Source organism: Thermoascus crustaceus (assembly GCF_041956765.1).
Source record: "Thermoascus crustaceus strain CBS 181.67 unplaced genomic scaffold VTN00scaffold_1, whole genome shotgun sequence".
Lineage (NCBI taxonomy): Eukaryota > Fungi > Ascomycota > Eurotiomycetes > Eurotiales > Thermoascaceae > Thermoascus > Thermoascus crustaceus.
The window spans coordinates 1,762,016-1,784,219 of NW_027192527.1; the positions used below are offsets into that span (position 1 = coordinate 1,762,016).

General features: G+C 49.6%; 9 protein-coding genes and 2 non-coding genes across 11 annotated transcripts; 5 read left to right on the top strand and 6 right to left on the bottom strand.

Moving 5' to 3' along the window:
* Window positions 1-295: 295 nt before the first annotated feature.
* VTN00DRAFT_622 (uncharacterized protein) lies at window positions 296-3,022 on the bottom strand (the record flags this gene model as incomplete). Its single annotated transcript, XM_069432832.1, has 1 exon — window positions 296-3,022. One exon carries the CDS (start codon window positions 3,020-3,022, stop codon window positions 296-298), a length of 2,727 nt encoding a protein of 908 aa, XP_069291329.1.
* A 1,853-nt stretch (window positions 3,023-4,875) lies between these two features.
* Window positions 4,876-5,307, top strand: VTN00DRAFT_623 (uncharacterized protein; the record flags this gene model as incomplete). Its single annotated transcript, XM_069432843.1, has 2 exons — window positions 4,876-4,906; window positions 5,003-5,307. The coding sequence occupies 2 exons, from the start codon at window positions 4,876-4,878 to the stop codon at window positions 5,305-5,307; spliced, it is 336 nt and encodes a 111-aa protein (XP_069291330.1).
* Window positions 5,308-6,099: 792 nt separating this feature from the next.
* Window positions 6,100-6,651, bottom strand: VTN00DRAFT_624 (uncharacterized protein; the record flags this gene model as incomplete). The annotated part of the gene is made up of 1 exon (XM_069432854.1): window positions 6,100-6,651. The coding sequence occupies one exon, from the start codon at window positions 6,649-6,651 to the stop codon at window positions 6,100-6,102; it is 552 nt and encodes a 183-aa protein (XP_069291331.1).
* Window positions 6,652-6,994: 343 nt separating this feature from the next.
* On the top strand, window positions 6,995-9,201 carry VTN00DRAFT_625 (uncharacterized protein; the record flags this gene model as incomplete). Its single annotated transcript, XM_069432865.1, has 3 exons — window positions 6,995-7,438; window positions 7,770-8,014; window positions 8,070-9,201. 3 exons carry the CDS (start codon window positions 6,995-6,997, stop codon window positions 9,199-9,201), a joined length of 1,821 nt encoding a protein of 606 aa, XP_069291332.1.
* Window positions 9,202-9,330: 129 nt separating this feature from the next.
* On the bottom strand, window positions 9,331-9,698 carry VTN00DRAFT_626 (uncharacterized protein; the record flags this gene model as incomplete). Its single annotated transcript, XM_069432876.1, has 2 exons — window positions 9,331-9,497; window positions 9,545-9,698. 2 exons carry the CDS (start codon window positions 9,696-9,698, stop codon window positions 9,331-9,333), a joined length of 321 nt encoding a protein of 106 aa, XP_069291333.1.
* An 861-nt stretch (window positions 9,699-10,559) lies between these two features.
* On the bottom strand, window positions 10,560-12,739 carry VTN00DRAFT_627 (uncharacterized protein; the record flags this gene model as incomplete). Its single annotated transcript, XM_069432887.1, has 7 exons — window positions 10,560-11,125; window positions 11,189-11,589; window positions 11,643-11,792; window positions 11,855-12,072; window positions 12,135-12,147; window positions 12,215-12,314; window positions 12,472-12,739. The coding sequence occupies 7 exons, from the start codon at window positions 12,737-12,739 to the stop codon at window positions 10,560-10,562; spliced, it is 1,716 nt and encodes a 571-aa protein (XP_069291334.1).
* Window positions 12,740-13,592: 853 nt separating this feature from the next.
* On the top strand, window positions 13,593-14,531 carry VTN00DRAFT_628 (uncharacterized protein; the record flags this gene model as incomplete). The annotated part of the gene is made up of 4 exons (XM_069432898.1): window positions 13,593-13,631; window positions 13,715-13,854; window positions 13,976-14,218; window positions 14,381-14,531. The coding sequence occupies 4 exons, from the start codon at window positions 13,593-13,595 to the stop codon at window positions 14,529-14,531; spliced, it is 573 nt and encodes a 190-aa protein (XP_069291335.1).
* A 3,119-nt stretch (window positions 14,532-17,650) lies between these two features.
* Window positions 17,651-18,589, bottom strand: VTN00DRAFT_629 (uncharacterized protein; the record flags this gene model as incomplete). The annotated part of the gene is made up of 4 exons (XM_069432909.1): window positions 17,651-18,205; window positions 18,275-18,335; window positions 18,503-18,531; window positions 18,581-18,589. The coding sequence occupies 4 exons, from the start codon at window positions 18,587-18,589 to the stop codon at window positions 17,651-17,653; spliced, it is 654 nt and encodes a 217-aa protein (XP_069291336.1).
* A 1,410-nt stretch (window positions 18,590-19,999) lies between these two features.
* VTN00DRAFT_630 (uncharacterized protein) lies at window positions 20,000-21,632 on the bottom strand (the record flags this gene model as incomplete). The annotated part of the gene is made up of 3 exons (XM_069432921.1): window positions 20,000-20,047; window positions 20,104-20,401; window positions 21,541-21,632. 3 exons carry the CDS (start codon window positions 21,630-21,632, stop codon window positions 20,000-20,002), a joined length of 438 nt encoding a protein of 145 aa, XP_069291337.1.
* On the top strand, window positions 21,537-21,608 carry VTN00DRAFT_t3. The gene has a single exon. It is a non-coding gene; the product is annotated as a tRNA-Cys (tRNA).
* Window positions 21,633-22,001: 369 nt separating the features above from the next.
* Window positions 22,002-22,073, top strand: VTN00DRAFT_t4. The gene has a single exon. It is a non-coding gene; the product is annotated as a tRNA-Cys (tRNA).
* The last annotated feature ends 131 nt before the right edge of the window (window positions 22,074-22,204 follow it).

Genomic DNA, 22,204 nt, shown 5'->3' on the forward strand with positions numbered 1-22,204 from the left:
TGTCATGTCGTGTCGTTGTCACATTTCATTGGTCGTAAGCTGAATCCAAAGTGTGTATGTGGTGCGAGAGGGTCATTTCCACCGATGCAAATTAGCTGTGTAAGTAAGTAGCCGCTGGGACAAAAATGGAGAAAGGCTGCAAAAATGAAGGAAAAGAAAAAGTGGAAAAGGCAAGAAATGAAGACCAAGGGCAGATCAAAATGCAGATTGTAGCCAGAAACAAAAATCAAGGACGGTACCAGACCGACGCTTGGTTAAAATCATTGTGGATGCCGCTGCTGGCTGTAGCAGCTCCTCACACCGTTCCATGATTGCCGCTCTCGGTACTGGAGTCCACCAGGATCGTTTCACCAATACTCTGCTTTAATTTTTCTTTCCTTGCTTCCCATTTCTCGTTTTCCCGCTGCTGCCGTGCATCTCTCCATTGTCGCTGTACCTCTCCTAGAGTCATAAAACGGAATTGCACGCCCAAACGGGGGATGGAGTGAAAACGTCGCGAAGGGTAGGGAGAATTCGCGCGAGTTATTCCACTGCCTCTCCTCCCGGCAAGGCTGCCCTGGCTGGAACGATTGCGGAGAGTACTTCGATCATGGCGGCGCCCTGAGATACGACGAACGACAGATAGAGGGCCCTCTAGAACAATCCGTTTCTGAGGCATGCCCAAGGTATTTCTCACAACCATATCGTTATCCCCTTTATAATCTCTTCCCACCGCAACAACATCATCAGCCACAAAATCCCTCTTGGCTGGATCTTCTCCTTCAGGCTTGTTGAGCTCGTCCAAAAATCCACGTGGTCTCCAAAAAGGGTGCAATTTGCTATCAATTTCCTTTCCAGCGTTTTGATTTCTGGCTGATCTGATCGAAACTGTCCGTGTAAAGGGCGAAGCGGGTTCGGAACAGCGTCTGCCACTGAATGCGCGTCTGACGGATCCAAATCGGCGAATAAGGGTGCTGTTCTCTTCTTGGTCTTTGTCTTGATCACTCTCTTGGCCGCCAGGTTGGCGTTCTGCCTCTGTCATTGGTGTGGGTGGGATGATCTTGAACGCCGGCGGCTTCGGCGGTGGACGCGGGTTCTTGAGCGGCGACTCGATGTCAACCGACGCCTGTTTAGAAGAATTCTCTGGTGTTTGGAGATGATCAGGGGCACCAAGATGTATATGTGACGTCCGTGGGTCCTGGTCGGCATACGACGATTCGGGTGGCGTCTGCTGATCGACGAGCAACAGCGACCTGTTGTTGTGCGGGAACAAACTAATTGCGGTTGCTTCTCTGATTTCGACTGGTCCTGGAGAAGACGATGGAATTGAAGGCTGGGTACGAGATAATGACGGAGGTCGAAGACTGAGCGTCTCGTCAGCCCCGTGGGGAGTCACCTGCTGATTCGAAACCTCTAGACTGTGTCGCGTCTCGTGCAGTCTATCTTTGCTAGCACTGTTTTGATATGGTCGCTTCATATGCCGTTTCTCAAATTCAAGGTCCATAGCCAATGTATGATGTCGTAAGCTCTCCGAAGTAAGCGACCCTGCTCTTGAGTTATCCCTGGTGGTAGGGGCCGACAAAGAGGAACTTCGTGGGGGGATGGAAGGTCTGGTGATACTTCGACCACCTCTGGAATCTGCCTCCTTGGAACCTGATATGGAAGTCATGGAATCGGACATCGCACGCTTCCTTCGGCGTGTCGATCCTTGAGAACGAGTTACGGATGTATTCCTGCTGCCTGGGGTGGAAGAAGATTTTAGGGACGACCGTCGTTCCGGGATCACGACAACAGGAATAACTTCAGGCTGCTGCTGCAACTCGCTGGAAGCGACACTTGTGGAAACGGACAAGACGGACGTCATACTCCAACGGTGCTTATTCGATATACGTGCAGCTTTGTGGACGAGTCGATGCGGAGATTCAATAATAGACACCGATGAAGAGGGGTTCCATTGAGGACTAGGGGAACTGGCGGAGCGCAGAGATGCTTTCTTCACCATATGCCGTAGGGTTCTTCTCTTTTGCGGCGGTGAGTCGACTACCATAGCTTCAACTGTCGAAGCTGTCGACAACCCAGGCAATCTCCAAGAATTAGGTCGTTCACTTAAATCTAAATGTTTATTATTTGTCATTGAGTGCCAACCGACATCTTCTCCGAACTTCTCGGTCGAGCGACTGGCAGGAATGTTCTGCGACTCTTGAACCCGTTCGCGAAGACTCTTTTCACGGGTAAGAGAAACCTCTAATTGTTTCGCATTGACACCACCAGCCACCGGAAATTCAACTTTTGTGTTTTGATTCGGGCGATAACAACGTAGATTATATTTTTGTTCACTAGGTGATGTGGCAGATTCCGCTTCGCGGTTCTCTATCCACTGCCCATCAAATGAGTCAAAGCTGGCGACACGCTCCACAACGCCTTGTTTCTTGGAGGTTGGAGTGACAGGAGATACATCTGACTGTGGAGAAAGCTCATTTGCCGGAGATATCTTTCGTGGTGATAGTATTCGTCTGCTCGACCACAGCGAGTGGGCCGAACGGTTTAACGTTTCCGCCTCTTCATCAGAAGAAAAAGCCTCCTGCGCGGTTCTGAAGGACTCCGCTCTAGACGACATAGATGGTTGACCAGGAGGGTAAGCTCCTGTCTTTTGTTTCAGAGAGGTTGCCCAAGGTGGAGTGGTGTCCGGAGTTGGAGGACTTAGTTGATGCGGCGGGGTGACGGCCCGCATGTCATGCTCGGGTTGGAAATGTCGACGTTGTGTTGCGACTTGCTCATTGCCATGGAATTCCTCTTTGGTCTTACCGGGAGGTGTTAAAGGGAGGGTTGGAGCGGTTGCAATAGGTGTGCTGTTCTGCGTGATATCTTCATCGGAGGAAGGAATCTGCATCGGTGTGATACCCTGCTGAAGCACGTCTCGCTTGCGCGGAAGGGCCTTGTGAGCTTTCAGGAGTGGTTGTTCGAGCGCTGGTTGGATTAAAGAGATACCTGAAACCCCAACCCCGGGCATTTCGAAATAATCATTGAAGTGAAAGCTAGACATGGAAAAACTGCAGGAACACAGCGAAATGCTTCCAGTTTCGCCCACCCGGAGTCATCGCTTGACACGTGTCGACCTAGAAATGGAAAACGTGTAGATATAGTTGTCGCATTAGGTAACGTCACAAACAAAGCAAATGACTAATTCATTATCCGAAATAACAAAGCTAGATCGACCTTTTTTTTCGACAGATGCTGTTCTAGGCGAACTGCGAGGTGTTCTCTCCGTTGTCCAAGTCCTTCGACAATACTTTCCAAGGTATCTGGGCTCCAAGACGCATGCAAAGGGTCTGAGTACACAGAAAAATGCGCGGAAGCTGTGGTCGAACCGTATCAGATGGGTGGAAGGATGATAGAGATTAGAGACAAAGTACTATGCGAGAGAAGCCTTTGTGTTTAAGGTTGGTACGTGAGAGGGTCGCCTTGTAGAAGAGTGACAACGATAGAGACAAAAGCGAGCGATATTATCGTAATCCTGGGAGATGCAGCCACTATGTAGAATTTTGCAGACGGCGATTATTGTTATTATTATTAGAACATAAACAGTGTGCACAGCAGATGCAGGTAGCGGACTGGCGGGTATGAGCGGTCAACTTTAACGGGTAACAGGACAGAGACCCAGCAGGACGAGGCGACTGGTGCGGACGACCTAAAGGAAGCAGATCAGGGCGACGGGGCGTGTTCAAGATCGACGAGTTCCACAGCTTCAGGTGCTTTTTCTTTAGATGAGACAGATGGAGAGAAGAACAATACGGTGGGATCGAAGAGAAGGACGGGCAGGATAGGAGGGCGGAGAGGGGAAGGAGTGGACGATGGAGGAGTCGAGGGTTGTCGAGTGACTCGAGTCTGCTGCGACTCTGCGACGCACGCGTTCGAGTTAACCAGGGGCCGCTGCACGTCGCCGCGCTCATCTCCTCTGTCCGCCACCAGATTCGCTGTATCAAGTCTCTCGGAGAGAGCTTTAAAGGCAATGACTATCTACACGGTACATCGTCTGCAAGATGATAGGGAAGACGTTACAACGCGGTGCGGGAATTTGCAAGGCAGTCTTCCTCGCAAGCCTTCTCGAAGACTCCTAGCCTGCCTTCTCATCCAGGCTGGACTGCCAATGGTCAAAGAGCATTGATCTGCAACAGGATTATCCCATATGCTTCTTATGACAGTTCACTTTGAGTATCTGGCACCGCAGAGTGTATGCAAGGATTTTACTCTGGAAGGATTGGTTCATCAGCGACAGGGGAGCCCTTGACAGGCAGATCTGCCATCTGCTCCAGGATCAATTGAGGAGAAGGCCAGGACTAAGTGAAGTTCACTCCTATTATCTATCAGACTTGGGTGCTAAATTCCGAATTACACGGAACACCACTAGGAACGAGTCCCCTCGTCCGGCTCAGGAGAAGCACATGGCGTGGAACTTTTTTCGACCACGGTCGACTGCGAACTCTCTCCTGCTTTGGCTCTACGGACAGCAGGCCCGAGCCAGAATTGCCCGTAGCGTGAAGAAATATGGATATGAAGATGAGAATGCGCGGACGACCACGTTGTGAGATCCTAATTTGAGATTGCTCCGCATCCGGGCATTTGGAGGGCACGGAATCTGCAACGGACTGCAAGAAGAGCAATCTGAGGCTGTGTCCCGCGCATGTAGGTCCGAATGCGGCTTTTCTGTCATCATTATTAGGCATCATTATCCTTTGGCATCGTCGAGAGCCGCGGCAGTACGTACTCCCTGCAGTAGTACTGTCACTGCATCGGGCACTGCTACGGGGCTTGCAGCGTCCCGATGATGTCAGAACATGGGAGTCCAAATATTACTCTACTCCGTATTTCTGGGTTCTTCTCCGTCTCCGCAGTAAGATGACCCATGCCGAGTCTGACTCCGGCCGAAGTGGGCATCGATCTCTTTTCCGACTACGGCCCTGCGCTGTGGAGCAGGAAAAAAACATGTGGCGATGGACAGGCTATGACGATAATGACCCCACAGCAGATTTCCTTCGCCCTGCCATCGAGGCCTCAAACGTTGAGGCTGGATTACTGGGACCTATAGGTACCCTGAACAAAGCGTCACAAAGGATCGCCCCCGGAGAGCTAGTCGCAGTGTACCCTACAGGCTCCCGGCTTCATTCGTCAGCAGCAGTCACAACGGATGGTCAGCTGAAGAGACGAACGGCGCGGGCATCCTTGAAGGAGCAAACCATGTACCCAGTAAAGCGCGGTATTGGCAGCACACGGAGACTGGCAGTAGACCTTGGATTAGCCACCAGCACACCCCCGGAGGTCAACGGATAGCGGCTGGTTGACAAGCACGGCGGGCTCAGGCCTCCTTGAACGCGATATTTCTGCTAGATGGTCTTGTATGCAGGATTATATCCTTCTGTAACACCTCTAGAGAAGCTATCAGGCATTTTCTAAAACAGTGGTAACTCAAGCATTTGACTTCTTCCACCTTGATCGGACTCGACTGGTCTGCCGACAAAGATATCTTGAAAACCAACCACCACTAAGGCTGAGCATTTCTCCTCCGCCTTACGTTCACTTTAACGAACCGTACATCTCCCAGTCCCATCTCAAGACTTAGACTCGCGACGAAGAGCGGAACGCTGATAAGGATGCCGTTTGTGGTTGAGGTAAGAGATCTATCTTATCTGTGTTCTGTCTCTCTGAAAGATATCATTTCTCTACCACCCTCTCTGTCTGCCTGTTTCCATCCAACTTGTCATCCATGCCAACACCCCTCTGGTCACCGTGGAGCCACATTTCATCCAATATCGTTCGTATCCCCTCGTTCCTTCACGAATCAGCATCACACATGGCACAATCGGCGTCACTTGGAGGGTGCGCGACAAGGGTAGGAAACGACGTGAACGACAATGGTTCGATCAGTGTATTCGGTACACTAGGAGGTGCCTGTAGCTCTTGCCGCCCGTCATCGTGTCCTGGATCAGGATTTCTAGCCAAACACCGGCAACAGCGGGAGCCTCGCGCGTTATAGGCTTCACGAACAGGAGACATCTATTTTGAACACCAGGTCGGGATCAGTCATGGGCCGTCCCTGTTGGGCTGGAGCAAGATAGAGGTGGATCATGGGTGGCAGGGTGACGACAGAGCCTTCGTCGTGACTCGACCCTTCGAAACGGGGCCCCGTCTGGGGAAGCGCTTCGCCAGGGCTGGACGGGCCCGAAACGACATTTCAACAGTAAAACAGAGCAGATGCAGAGCCGGGACAGGCTCGAGCCCGGACCGGACGCGTCCAGCAAGTTGGACGTCTTTTGTCGTCTTCGTCGCTCGAGGGCGAGAGGCGAGGCTTGGCACCATGACATCGTCGCCCGCCGATCGCACGTCGTCATAGGCCGCCCTCGCGCCCACAGCGATCTCTCGCGCTCGCCTGCATCCCGCCCGCTGGTTGACCTCATTGCTCCATTCCCTTCTCCTGCTTCTGACTCTCCTTGCTCCTGGTCTCCATCTTTCTCTCTGCGACGTAGGCGGCCAGGCTTCTCTCTCTCTACAAGACCACCGCGACCGTCCCCACGCGGCGGTATCCTGGTTCCTCTTTGCCTCCTTGACGCCAGTTGCCGTCGTCCCTTTCCTGGGCTTTGCGCCCCCGACATAACGACTCGTATTGTGTCTATTCATTCTCCTGGCCCTGCTCTGGGTTTCTTTGCTCGAATTTTTTTTTATCAGGCCTTGCGTTCCTTCACCCTTGAACCATTCTGGGCGTCGCCTTCCTCCTGGCTTAACTAGCGCAGGTGGGGTGCTCCATTGGATCGTCACTCTCATCACTCAGCACTTCCAACCTGTCCCAAGGAGCGTTCAATTATTCCTTTCACGTAGTCGCCTATCCATTGACATTGTTGTGGACCATCCCTTGTACTTTGTCGAGCTTCTCTCATCTGCATGCATCCCTCTTCCTACTGCAGTTTCCTTTCCTTGTTCTTGATATTTCCTTCCTGTACTCACGATTGCTTATTTTGCGACCATGAGTACCATACAGAATCTCAAAAACTTCATTCGTCACGGGAAACAAGCTCGCCTGGTGACTCCGCATGCTGAACCCACTACCAACGTCTCCACCATACACGCACAGCAGCAACGACAGCCGCAGGGCCAGTATCCGCCCGCGGCAGGGAATCTGGATGCCATCGATAGCAAGCACGGTAATGGCCAAGCCGCATCTCAGAAGGCAGCGGAAGGCCACGCGAAGCCCTCACAGACCCGTGAGGCGGAGATAGAGCAGATCGTTGCCGAGGAAAGGCAGAGCAAATCGAAGATGCCGACGTATCCCGGCCTGGAGCGCTGGATCCTGCTGGAAAAAATGGGAGATGGTGCATTCAGTAATGTCTACCGCGCCAAAGACAGCACCGGTCAGTTTGGCGAGGTCGCGATAAAGGTTGTCCGGAAATTCGAAATGAACAGCAACCAGGTATGGAGCTGCTACCACGACATATTCGTTTCTTTTCCCCCTTCTTGCCATGCTTCCATATGAAACATTCTGTGTCGCTTGAGCCATACATCTTTCCTCGTCTGCCACCCTGGTGACAATCGCCAACGTCTCCCGGTGGGTCTCTAGGGCGATGCACATCTTCATCCAGATTTCAGGAAGCCAAAAGCTGCGGAGGTGCGCGACTCTCCCAAATTCGCACCCAGCCTTCCTGATCTACATGCACCCTTATACCCTGCTGCATCTGCGTTGCATTGCGATATCCACCCATCACTGCATTGTTTACGTCACTAACATGTTTACCACCTGACAGAGAGCAAATATCCTTAAGGAGGTCCAGATCATGCGCCAGCTAGACCATCCCAATATCGTCAAGCTGCTTGACTTCTCAGAGTCACGGCAGTATTACTACATCGTTCTCGAGCTCTGCCCCGGCGGCGAGCTCTTCCATCAGATCGTAAGGTTAACGTATTTCAGCGAAGATTTGAGTCGCCATGTAATCGTCCAGGTTGCAAGAGCGATAGAGTATTTACATGAAACATCAGGCGTGGTTCACCGGTGCGGAGGCGAATTCCTATTTTCTCACGCAGGACCACTGCTAATGTAGTCACAGAGACATCAAACCAGAGAACCTCCTCTTCTATCCCATACCTTTTATACCGACGAAGAACCCCAAGCCTCGTCAACCTGGCGATGAAGATAAGGTTGACGAAGGCGAATTTATCCCCGGGGTTGGATCTGGCGGTATTGGCCAGATCAAGATCGCAGATTTTGGCCTGTCCAAGGTAATTTGGGATAGCCAGACCATGACTCCTTGCGGTACCGTTGGCTACACAGCCCCTGAGATCGTCAAAGATGAACGGTACTCAAAAAGTGTGGACATGTGGGCTCTAGGATGTGTCCTCTACACTCTTCTCTGTGGCTTTCCACCATTTTACGATGAGAGCATTCAGGTCTTGACTGAGAAGGTGGCCCGTGGCCAGTATACTTTCTTGTCTCCCTGGTGGGACGATATCTCTAAATCTGCCCAAGACCTTGTTTCACATCTCCTCACTGTCGATCCCGACAAACGGTATACTATCAAAGAGTTCCTAGCACATCCATGGATTCGGCAGACAGACGAGGAAACCCATGCTGCTGCTGACGCTCCGCCTCTTGCTACACCCCTTCGTCAGAAAGACAATATCCTCAACCCCAAAGCCGTCGATCAAGCACCGTACCAGCCAGCCCCCGTAGATATGTTTGACCAACCCGGTGCACCCGGTGAACGCCGGCTAGACTTCCGATCACCAGGCGCTGTTAACCTACGAGAGGTCTTTGATGTCGGCTATGCTGTTCACAGACAGGAAGAGGAAGGAAAGCGACGGAAGAACTTCCGACAAGGTTACCGTGGCGCCAACCCCGCTACGGGGTTCAAAACTGCCCTTAATCCACTTAACGAAGACTCCGACAACGAGGATGAGATTGTGTACTACAGTCAGGACGGAGACGTTGACACTAACCCTCCGGCAAAAATCCCAAAGTCCTCTACACAAGCTAGTGATGTTGCCGCGATGGAAGCGAAGTTACGTGCGACAAGCCTTAGTGCTGGTAATCGGAATCAGCAGCCGCGGCACTCGCCACAAGCCTACAGCCAACATGCAAACAGGGGACGGAATTCGAGGGAACCGTTCGAGCTCAGCTTGGATAATGCAACCTTGCTGGAAAGGAGGGGACGGCGACAACAGGGGCAGGAAGTTGTCTGAAGGTCTCCCGATGGTTCAGCAGTTTTACGTCTGTTCTCTATTTCCCGTTTCTTGGCATTTATAACAGTTTATTTTGTCCCTTTGTCTCTTTGCTGCGTATCCTCGATGCTCCGGTTCGCGGTCCGCAGGTCACTGGTTGGCTCTTCTTTTGAAGTTCATGGGAGTCATGTAAAGTTTGTCGTCATCTTGGTCGCATCCGTCCTGCCAGTATTTTTTTCTTCCTTTCCTGTTTTTCGCATTTCCTTCTCTTGCAATTCTATGCCGTATTTGTTTAGTTCTCTTTTTTTCTTTTCCATCTTATCATGTGTATACACGCAACTACGCGGCAGTCATGAGCACTTACAGTTAGTCAGTCCACATTGTTGTTTTTTGTTATGGCCATGTATGTCTCTGCTAATGATTCCAGCACGAAATGGAATGGGGTGGGACTTATGCTCCGTGTGTGCACGAGCGATGCAAATGCAAAAATGGCTTGGCTTGACTTGGGTTGTGTCCATTCATGATCTGGTTGATGATAGAAACAGAGAGAGAGAGAGAGAGAGAGAGAGCAATTTGCAGTGCTTAGGTAGTACTACAATAAATACCACTGTGGTTGATCGTCCTGTTTCTATTCTTTTTCTACCGTCTACCTCGGACTCGGATGTTCGTCTATTTATAGACTGTTAGTGTTCATGACTTATATCTTACTTGCACTTACGTATAAGGTACACGTATAAGGTATCTGGGCCTGTGCATGTACTGTACATCGCAAGAAGAGCAGGAGCAGTCAAGATAAGCCAGTCTCCTCAATTTGACTCGCTGTTGACTACTGAGACCAAGATTAGGAAAAAAGGAAAAGAGGGAGATAAGTTTCCATTCATCAACTTATTTACTAACCCGCTCGCTCGCTCGTCACATGTAGATCCATACATAACACATACACATAGTATGTGAACAGAGCACAAATGCAGGCCGACTTCCAATACGCTGGGAGCCATGCATGTATTGTGTGGTCGCGACATCGAGTTGATCACTTCCCTCCAACTAGGCCACGTACATACCAGTCAGTATCTGATTTTTCAGGGAGGCTCCACAGATAAAATGCAATGCAATGCAAAAACATGGAAACTTGCCACCAATGCAACTGATGCAGAGTGATGATATGTACATAACAGGATGCCGCCACATAAAATGAATAGGTTCAACAAATGGGTAATCAGAAAACACATTCTTTCGTTTCATGAAGCTATATACATGTCATAGAAACAGAAAATGTGCCGCCTTATCTTTATTTTTCTTGCAACAAATAACTTTCTCTCGGGAACTGGCCCGAACAGAGCAGAACAGAACAGAACGGGCTCAAATCGATCGCTCCCATTCTACAGGGATTGCTTTCCACGAGTCTCGATCGGCAGCAGACACATGGCCACAAATGCAGCGAGGATTAGACCACCACTGGCGTAGATTGGCGCGTTGGGGTTCGAGCCAGAGGCGTAAATCGCGACGATGGGTGCAAACAAGCCGCAGATGCGGTTGAAGCAGCTTGCGATACCGGTTCCCGTACCGCGGTTCGGGGCGGGGAAAACTTCAGGGGTATACGCATAAAGAACGCCGTACATGATGTTCTGGAAGAACGCCTCAAGGGAGGAGCAGACGAGCTGAGCGTTGGAGTTGGTGGAGGCGGTGAAGCAGAACAGGATGATACCTGTTATCATCGTCGAAATCGCCATCGTGCCTTTACGACCGATGTACTTGATATCAACGGTAAAGCATGCTAAGATGGAGCCGGGAACTCCGACGATGGACGTGATGGCGTAGTTACGGTAAACGATGTATGTCGAGGTCGGACTACCAGAGCCGTTGTTGCTGAGGTATTGAGGCAGGAAGGCGTTGAAAAGAGGGTAGCCCATGCCAATTGTTGCCCAGCAGAACCACAAGAGAACGGCTGGAAGGAAGTATGTTAGTACATAGAACAAAAAATAATGAAGGCTAGCAATCGCGGACTTACTGGTGAATCCAAGCCTCTTGGTCGCAAAGAGCGGTCCAATCTGCTGTCCCGAGAACTTGGACAAGGTCCTCTTGATAATTTCCCCGTAACTGAGCTTCTGGTCGGGCACTTCTTCTGGGTAACCACCAATCTCATTGAGAATATCGACGGTGAGCCAGGTCCTGGTTTTGTTCTTGTACGCGATGCCGTGGACAGCAGCGACGGCCTCCTCTTGGCGGCCACGAGAGAGCAGGTACTTGGGAGACTCATAGAGGTGGAAGAGGAAGAAACGGCAGATGAACATGAAGAATGTCATGGCACCAAGAGTGAAGGTAAGATATCTCCAGCCCATGTTCTGTTCCTTAGTGCATGGGCCTTCCGAAGGGCAAGTATAGTTTGGGATGAAAGCCCAGGCAAGCAGACTACAAAACTATTAGAGGCATACCGGCAATATGTGACGAGATGTTTGACAAACCTTCCAATGAGCTGGCCCACTGGCCACCACACACTGAGCATTGTCAGGAGGTTTCCGGAGGCGAAGGGGAGAAACTCCAGAAACAGTGCCCCATCAACCGGCAGGTTACCACCAACACCAAGGCCCATACAGGCGCTAAGGGCACAGACTCTGTCGATACGGATTAGAATAAGGCTCAAGAAGCTCGCTGTATGCGAGAGGAGCGTACATACCCAATCCAGGTTGGGCTCCCACCAATCGCGAGTCCAAAAACAGCACAGAGGAAGAGGGTCATGTTGAAGGCCAGACGACGGCCCACGATATCAGAAATCACTCCCCAGAACGACGCTCCAATGCAAAGACCGAGAAACAGTGCGCATGTCGTAAATCGTACCCTTGACTCGGAGACATCGAACTCCAGAGACAACTGGGTGAGCGTTAGGGCAATACCCTACACGTGATTAGTCAATCCTTTTGTCTGTCAACTTTCCCTGTGCAGATGCTATGAATTACCTGCAGCCAGAGACTGTAAGACGCTATGTTAGCCTGAATTCTCATCGTTATATCAAGGAAGGAATGGAAGCCAGGCTCACTTGTCTGCTAGCCAACCGAATCCGCAGAGAACGAACAGTTCCCACTGGTATCGGCCCATGCCGATGTCTTGAATAGCCTTGTTAATGATTTTGGCTTTCCCTGTAGAAAAGAAAAACATTAGATCTGGCAGTCTACTTAAGAAACACCGCTAAGGGGCAGATTCTGTCGCGTAGGGGCAAGTCAATGTCAGGGGCGAATGAGACCCGGGGTCGGCTCAACGTCAAGACAAGCTACGCGTAACTGGAAATCAACATACGGTCATAGGCAGTATCATGGCCGGACGCTGCAATATCATTCTCAACCTCTGCTCGAAGGGCTTCAATGGTCATAGGATGGGTCTCAGGGAGAGACGCGGTGCCATTCTCTGCCGAGCCAACCTTGTCCAGGTTCTTTTCATCTGCACTGGGGTTGTCGTTGCCGGCAGGAGGGGCCACAGAGGCGCGACGGGCTTCGGACAAGGGTATCACGACCCCTGGGAAGTTGGTGTGGTCGTTCTTGGTGAACGGGTTCACCCAGAAAGGCATTGTGGCGGTATTTCTTCGGGAAACAAACGACCACAGGTTCTTCTTTTACCGTAGAATTGGTGCTTTGGCGTTCTTTGTCGTCTACCTATTGTGTGTGCGTGGAGGGAAAGGACCGTTTCCGGGGGTAATCTGGGCAGGCCTTGCGTTGGGGCTAGGTCTACCTCGTTCAGATCGAATCTCGGGCTGTCCGTGGGTAGTCTCTTGAAGGATGGGAGTGTCGCTCAGGGCCTGAAAGTCGCAATGGCTGATATCGGCTTGATGAAAGAGGGGCTAGGCGCTTGTCACACAGGTGGGCTGTCGTTATCGCCGAGGGTATCTGTTACCGAGGCGGACGTGGAGACAAGACAAAGACTTTTTTTTAATGCAAGCCGTGTTGAAATGGCTCGAGATGGTTGGTATATAGGTATGTGGCGGGTATATAGCAATCAAGACAAAGACGGCCCAAACAGGCTCAGCATGGCACAATGGATTGGATAGAGGGGGTATATGGCAAAGAAGCAGGGGAACCGTCAGACCGAGAGACTGTAGATCTCCCAGCTGACCTGGATGAGCTGCTGAAGTAGGGGTAGAGATAGATAACAGATGATGTCTTGAAAGGCGATAAGGGGGGCGATGTGAAGAGGGAGTAGAGCCAGTCGCGACTCAAAAGAGGCGAGAAGGACGTGATCTGAACGCGGTGAGGATGAGGGGAACTTTCTGCGCAAGGGGAGGAGCAGGATAGAAATTATAGGCAGAGCAGCATGGCCTCCTGCCGTGCTTTGCGTTCCGCACTGCCCAAAAGTGCTGAAGCAGCTTGGGAAGGCACGGTGGAGCAGGGCCTCGGGAAGCTGGGGTAGCCAAGCACGACGCCCATATGAGAGGTGCTACGGGTCTAGGGCGGGCAAACGGTGCGGTACGTCAACCGTGCAATCAAGATGAAGCGGTGGATTCATCTTGATATCCAGACCAGAGGAGATCGATAGAGACCCCGGCCAGATCTGGGAGAAGAGCAAAACCGGTATCCAATGGGCACATCTACAGATGAGAAAGAACAGTCATCGTGCAGGGTCTCGATGCATGAGATTGCAGGCACATACGCCAGCAGGGACGGGATGCGATCTGAAGCGTGGTCGAGGGTAGGTTATCAGGACCGACGCAATTGGACAACGTGCAGCATGGCGGCGCCGCCGAGTGGCCCTCAGCTCGTGGGCCGTGGCGTTTGGTGGCCGAGTAGGCCCTAAACCCTTGGCGGTCTAGGGGCGTTCCTGCCCTTCTCGAGGGCGCGCTATTACCGCGAGGAGCTGTCCGCGGCGTCACGGGCGGCCCCAGCAACCATACCCGACTGCGTAAGACAGCAGTTGGCCCACGCTACTCCGTGCGGTGGTCCAATCCACCTACCGACTCGCGCCTGCCCAGCGGCACGCCGGGTCTGCCTGGCAACACCTCCTCGGCAGGGGCGTCAGCGGGCACTCCTCCAGAAACGCCTCAAGGACCTGCGCTGTATGTAACCTCAGTCCTGTGCCATCATCGACTCCTTCAACCCTGCTTGCGTCGCGTGGCAGAATACGAGAAAGTCTGCCCAGATCACGGGTGCAATGAAGACAAGTAACATTTTATGCTGCCGATCTCCATATGTCTCGCCGCCCGATTCACCGTGCACAGGCGCACTGCCTGTATGAGTTCACACGGCCGCACTCTTTACTTCCCGAATCAATCACAGTCCACACTGGTCCATCACCCGTCCGCTGCAAATTTTGCTCTGGTCAATTTAAGAGAACCAGAACTAGGTGTCCACGCGCTTCTAGGGTCCTGACTCCTGAGTGAGAAAAAAAAAGACTTCAACACTTTTCTATACAAAGTTTGACGTCATGGTCCCGCCGCAGCGTGCTGCGTGCACCAGAAACCAAAGCTAGCCTTTCGCGGAAGTCCTCTAGGTGGACATCCACAGACCACACTTGTCTCGAGTCCACTGCCCCATCTGTTAACGGTATTATTACTGTTCGGTGGTAGATGGGGCACTGAGCACACTGCGTACCCTCTTTGCTGCAAAGGCTTTCCACATTATCCTAGCTCTTTTTATTATGTTATTGTGTACAGAGCCGCAATGGCGAGATATCACATCAATAATGTCTCACTATCCTGCGTCAGTGCCTTCAGCGACGAAGCAAAAAGCGAAGAAAAAGAAAAAGGACGACCATGGTTCCGAGTCTCCTCCACTAACTCGTTCCAGAAAAGATTTTCTCTTTCCATCTGCTTCTTGGCGTTGGTCTGCGTTCGCCGTTCCGCATCGGTGGCACATCTGCCCAATCATGTACCGAACCAGAGCCTTCCCCCGTGAACGTCACTTGATAAGCCGTTTCCAGCAAGACAGAGGGGCTGCGAGCCTATGGCAGTACCAAATCCTTTTGATCATCAGATGATCGATCTGTTTGCGATCTCTTGCCTGCAAGATCACGCTTCAAGGTTCCCTTGGATCCCTGGTGATGGTACGGAGTACTTCGTACAACTACAACAGCGGAGCCTCGAGGACTTGGCAGCTTGGCTCGTCCAGGGTTGAAGGTAAAGAGCTGCAAACTCGGCAGTAAAAAACAAAGTACTCAAGCCGTGAACTTTATTGATTTAGTAACACATTAGCCTCATACACTTGGCGCCCGCGCTACCTATACTGCTAATCTCTAGAATTGTATAGAGTTCTATTCAGTCTATTAAAACTGTCTCTTGTACGAGATTTTATTACGAATTGACCTCCACATCTCTCTCAGGTTCTCTTAGGCCTATTCGATTGCGGTTCCGACCGCGTAGAGCCTCTAACAAGCCTCTAAAGACAATGAGACTGGCCTTTTAACTGGTTTGCAGTAACTGTAAGCTGACCGCTCAGGAAGCTGTAGGTCCCCTGAAAGCGTCATGGCCTTCGATACGTTTATGACTAAGCTTGAAGGTCCCAAAAACCTGCTTAATGTACCCACAGTCCGGGTCAGATGAGCCTGAGGACGGACTCAGCCCATCAAGATTATGATCATGAAGTGAGGTTGAGATTATCATTAGAATTAGATCTGGGTTGGTCAGCTGTGCAAGAGTTTTAGTCATCGTAAGCCGAGCACAAGATAAGAAGAATCCTGGTGCTTTGCTTTGTCACACGGCTCCAATATGTTATGGTTATTTCATTATCCCCCTCTGATCACTTATTTCAAGAGCGCCCAAAATGTGCCATTGATTCAGATCACCCACAACTTATTACATACTTTATTTTAGTGCAGATATAAATAATGTCTCCATGTCATTAGGTATACATCATGTATATGATATATTTGTTTGCAGTAATGGTAACTAAAGGTGCTGCGTGCCAAGATCTGCTCTCTCTAAGTACCTCCTACCTTAGGTACTTGTACAGTATCAATACGCAATCAACGAAATTGACATCAGGACCTGTGTTTTGTGGATTTGAGGTCATTAATAATTAATAAGAGGTCCGCATTTGCATTGCTGACAAAATTAGATACCATTAAGGACCCAGAGTCTCAAGGGTGATACACAATAATATGATGACATTGTACGTGCACGCCATCTATAAGCTGTACGTAGGTAATCAATCGATCGATCGGACTGGCTACTTATGTAGTGCTAGGGTTGTATTATAGGTCAGGAATTTTCCTCGCCGAACTGGCTTCTGTACTCCATTCGAATCTTCTGAAGGTGCCATGGTCTCGCTTCGTTCATGTTCAAACAGTCCACATTCAACAGTCGCTTCTTTATCTCCTCCTCCCCCCAACCCCGCCCCCTGTTTCCCTGGGACCTTGCGCAGGCCAGGCGTATCATTTCTGAGCTGCTCTTCCGCCCTGAGTGTGCGAGGGCGATCCGGACCTTTCGCTTTTCTTAGCGCCTCAAGGACTTTTAAGGACGGGGTTTCTGCTTCGTGCAGATTGCCCTTTTTTTGTACACCCGTTCAAGCTCTAATTTGGTGGTGAGCACATCTAGATGCAAAGGGCCAAGCTTGCGGGCTTCCGCCTCGATCAGAGTTGAAGAGCTCCAGCGTCGTCCCATTGCTCCAGACAGAAGTAGGTGTGAGCCAGATTGAACATGGTCTTAAATGGTCTGATGTAATCGTTGCCCAGAGTCTGAAGGGCGTTTTACATGATTTGATCTACATTGGTCAACAAGGGTGAATAAATTTACAAATCTGAGCGCATCAGTTCATCAATTTGTTGATGGAATAATTGGTAGACATTACTGAAACATTGATAGAGGATAAGAAAAGAGTGGACAGTATCTCTCTTTTTTGTCAATATTGTTGCCAAAGGGTACAAAAAATAGAGAAGCATCGAGGTCTGGCTTTATCCCCTCTGACGCAGATTTTCGGGAGGAAATCGTTGGTTCGTGCACCCGACGACGCAGCTAGATCAGGGAACGATGCCATTGCGAATTTCCATATTCTGACCAAAGTTCAGTGTCAAGTTCCGAAGTCAATCACGGCAATTCTGTTACGCTCCAGGTGGAATCCACGGTAGCAAGTAAAGAGAGGAACAGTGAAGACCTGCCTTGCCTCTAGTATACATACCAATCTCCTCTGTGGCAAGTCTATATATCTGGACCAAAAAAGAGACTTCCTAATATGCCTCTTCTCAAAGCTTCATCACACCTTCCTCTACGGCCCCTGATGAATTAAGCCCGTTCCCCTGCCCTTTCCAAGCCTAAGTAACCCCCCAGACCACCTCTCTCGGCACTCAGGGCTGCCGGAGCGCTGACTGATGCGCAACGCTGGGGGGCAAAATTCTGGGGCGACGGAAGTTTAGATAGGAGGGATGGGTCATGGGTGCCCCATCTGAGATTCTGAGAGCATGGATCTTAACTAGCACCACTGGCTCACATATAATTAATACGATACTAAATTAACAGACGAAGATAATTGCTCAATTGAGGGATGACATTGGCGCGTTAGATGGGCTCTCTAAAATATGAAGACAGCCGCCTAGTCATGGTAGGCAATCTCAGAAACTCTGGAGACACATCATCGTACGCCGCCCATGCATTTTCCCCGAATTCATGCGGCTTCAATTTGACAACAAATACATCACCGAAGGGAACACTATGAAGGAGTTCCCTTGGAAAGTTGTTATTTTGAGGGAGATCATCAAGAGCAAATGAAAAGAAGATCATGTACACTCCGTGACAGTTTTGAAATGGCTGATTTGTCATTTCCAATCTCTGTATGCCCCGAGATTGCCAAGCTTCTGGTGTATTCCAAAAAGCCCGCAGATCAGGTATGTGGGACAAGAACGACTCAGTCCCATGGCTCAGTCCCTCAGAAGTTGTCGTTAGGGATACCAAGTGAGGTTCCGAGCCGTTTGCTGGGAATCTGGCACCTATTATCGTGACTGATGGTGGCGTCGGTGATGGCGATCGGCTTCTACCAAAGAAGGATTGAACGTAGGCCCACATGATGCAGGAGAGATAATCCCAGTGGATGCCGGTAGAGCGTGAACAGAAGGACTAAAAGACTGTCAGCTTACATACTGTTAAAACTATGCAGAACAATAGAAGGATTGAACGTAGGCCCACATGATGGAGGAGAGATAATCCCAGTGGATGCCGGTAGAGCGTGAACAGAAGGACCAAAAGACTGTCAGCTTACATACTGTTAAAACTATGCAGAACAATACACTGTTTGGTCGTCTTCCACAGGGGGATATAGTGGCTAACAGAATAGGTGCTATTTAAGCTGTTAGAAGATATTAAAATGACTAGCCGGATAGTTGGTTTAATTGATTTTAGATGTGCAAGTCCAACTTAATGCCAAGGAGCGGGGTAGTAAAGCTCTGTGAGAGTATGTTAAGTTATATCGGCCTTAGTCAGCAGCTGGCTTACAGGGGTCATTTTGAAACTATCAAGATCTCTGGTCTTTTTTAATAGTATAGAACATGTGCGGCCTTATATGTCAGTTTAGTTGGCCAATGGAACAGAACAGATGCTTATCAGCAAAAGAACGACAATCGGAGCACTGTGGTTCATAATAACTGGCCGTTGAGCGCGATTGGTGCTGCAACAGGAAGGAATTTGCAAGAAGAATGGAAATCAGGCAAGATAAGCAAGATAATGGCATAGCAAATACTGCAATCTGATTGATAAAATCAAAATAGTAATAGGGGGCGAATCCTCAGCAAGAAATCTCTGCGAATATCGGATCTCCGACAAGCTCTCACAGCCTTTTTAGGGTTCTCAGGACATTGCCCTGATGGAACCATCTTATTCTGTTATTTGTATATGAAAGAAATTCCCCGCAGTCAACCAGGCTTTCTTTAGACGACCTCGGAGGAGGTATTGAGAGTATTGAGAAAGTGGTTGAAGAGAGATAGAAGACGACGCTGGTGTTATTACTAGGGGACAGTTTCCCGGTAATATCTAGGTACGAATACATGAAAGGAAAGAAATAATAGCAGGGTTACACTGACTAACTGGTCGAAAATAAGCTTCTAACATCTTTGCAGAGCATTAAAGTTCTTTCTGTCAGAACCATCTGAAGACTATGTCTATAACCGATTCAAAACCTATGACATTTGTCATATAATCCAATACATTACGTGCTTAGAATCTTTTAACTTAGGTAGGTAGTTAAATTGGTTCTCAAGCTTTGGATAATTGCCTTGCCGCTACAACAGCTTCAATTCTCCACTGACAAGCAAAATTTTACCAAAGATAAACGATTACTGGAGTTCAATCATGGCACTTCAGGGCCCACAGCAATACTTTGGCATCCAAGGGCTGTACCGTCCGGCAAAGGACCAGCGGACATTAAGTGAAGGTACATACTGTACAAGAAGACAGAGACTCCTAGGGTTATCGAAGATTCCCTTGATAGCAGTTGAATATTTAGTTGGCCTTCATAGGAAGCCAGTCACTTCTACATTATTCAAGACCACCTATTGTCGCTCCTTTTCCATTCTTCTGGTTCAGAAATGAGGATCATGGTTTACGACATTCCCTCCGCAGAGCTTTCGCCTTCAGAGGACTCCGAGTCAGAAGACACAATTTTCTTGCCATCAGGGCTGACCCGAAAATCTTCACCGTGCCTAAACATACGACTTCCCTGGTAGGAAGACCGCTGCCCAAATTTGTACCCCCCCCCCTTTCAAAGCATTGCAGTTCAAGAAGTGGCCGGGGATCTCTGGCAACAGAAACGCACGATTGTAGCCTCTCCTTTGCTGTACTCGTTCGTCACCTCTGCGCGGATCCTGTACATAGGAAAAGGCACACACGCTGCAGTACGTCCCAACCTCCAGAACCTGCCTACGCGTGTCCCAGACTGGGAACGCAGTTGAGCCCATGAAGCGCCATCTTTTAACATCACAGTTGCCAAAATACGACTCAACTATTAGTCTTAGCAATGCCACAACATAGTCCTCGTCCGCCCCCGCGTCACGAGCTCTCTCGTATTCGCGGCATGATGACTTGTACAGTTCCTCTGCAGCGTCCTCCATTCCACGCTTGCCTCTGTGAGTCTTGACCCCGAGTTCAAAGGCCGCCTGCTCACTGGCCAGGTTGCGATCTCTCCGGTCCGGATGCCGCCGGTCAATCCGGTAGAAATAGGAGGGAGTGTGCAACGCGTTGAGCTGCTTTCTTGATTCCCCGGTGAGAGCGTAGCGGCGCTTGATGTACTTGGTTGGGGCCAGTTCATATTCCCAGCGGCCACTTTCAAGGCAGTTCAAACAGCAACGGCGGCATGTTAGCTAGCTTTCCATACGGAATCAAGCATCCAGAAGTGAAAGGGTCATCCTTCCATCATCTTCGAGGTCTGCAGCACACCAGTATATTAGAGTCAGAAACCAGCGTCAATTGCAGGACGAATGAAGTATTCTTCTTCTTCTTTTTCTTCTCCTCCTCTACAGAGCAGGCAATATTTCTAAAAAGAAAGCCGACAAAAAGAGAAAGCAAAAACCTACAACAGACGGGATTCGCTGGTGGTCACCCACCCAACTACTAACCGCCCGGCGTGTGGCTTAAGTACGGCTGAGCGGACGGGAAGCCCTGTTTTCCACACCCTGTGGTCGTAGGTGCTTTTTTATCTATCGAAGTGAATTTTATGCCAACAATGGTATGCCATTGCACAGAGCAATGAGAATCAGAGGACCTACTACACCCTAGGCAAACATAGATTGACTTGACTGCTCTTTATTGAATGATAATAGTAATAATGCAAACCTCGGGAGTAGTATGGTGGACTAGCTTTGGAGTTGAAAAGACCGGGACATCAAAATCGTCATAACCACCTTCTACCTAACATGTCGATGAGAGTGCTGGGATAGCCCGTTTCGAATTGGGTTGTTTACTGTACAATCCTAGGCATGCACAAACGGTCCTCTACCACCCGCTGTGCTGCTGCTAGCAATTGGCTGCCATCTTGGATTCCTTCACGAAAATTATCGGTTAACACTATTGTCATAACAACCCGGGTTGATGCTCAGTGGTAACTTAGAGCAGAGGATTACGTAAGTTTATCTGCCACATCAACTCATCAGCCCTATGATTCTAACAAGATACAATAGAGATTCTAAGGTCGGGATTGATCCTCCCTCAACCCTCACTTCTTCTTTTTTTTGATTTTCTATGTTTCTGGTTCGTTTCTTACATGACGGGCTATGGCGAAGTGCCTTGGTTGATGGATGTCTTGTGCAGGAAGACAATGCATTTTTCATGTATTTTCAGATCCCGAACATGCCTTGCCAAGGGTCAAGACACGCGGAAAAATATCTTTTTATTTTCTTATTTTCTAATTTGGAGAATTCTCGCGCTCTCCAAGCGCCGAACGATATACTCACTGGCAAACGCACTAGTGGCGCAGCGGTAGCGCGTGAGATTGCAGATCTCTAGGTCGCGTGTTCGAATCACGCCTGGTGCTCTTGCGAATTCGTCCTCGTCTCATCGTGTCATCATCCAAGATGAGATGGGTTCACTTCTTTTACTAGGTGGACAAATAATTTCAACACCTGGCTTTGTATCTTTTTTGATTTGTATGTGTTGCAAAAAATTGACTGTGTGACGGCGCGGCAGACACCTAGGCGGTAAGGTAGGCGGTGTTGAGCATTTGTTTCTGGGATACTGCCGGTCCTACTTGCCTATATATATCACGTTACACGAAGCCCTACGAATTCTTTCCTTTCTTTTCCCCCTCATGCTTTCGATTCTGTATGACAAGCTACCATAGTTTTAGCTAATAAGGCTTGATGTCCATTTTCTGCTATGGACCAGGAACGATTGATAAAATTTCATCAGAAGAGAAAAATAACAGCCCGGGTTGATAGCTCAGCGGTAGAGCAGAGGATTGCAGATCCTAAGGTCGGGAGTTCGATCCTCCCTCAACCCTCGCACTTTTTTTCTTTTTGTCTAATATGTTTACAGCTTAGATGCTGTAATTGTTCGAAGAACCAGTGAAATTGAGTTGATCAAATATTCGTTGAATCCAGTAGTCATGTAGCATGGTCTGATCATAGTTAC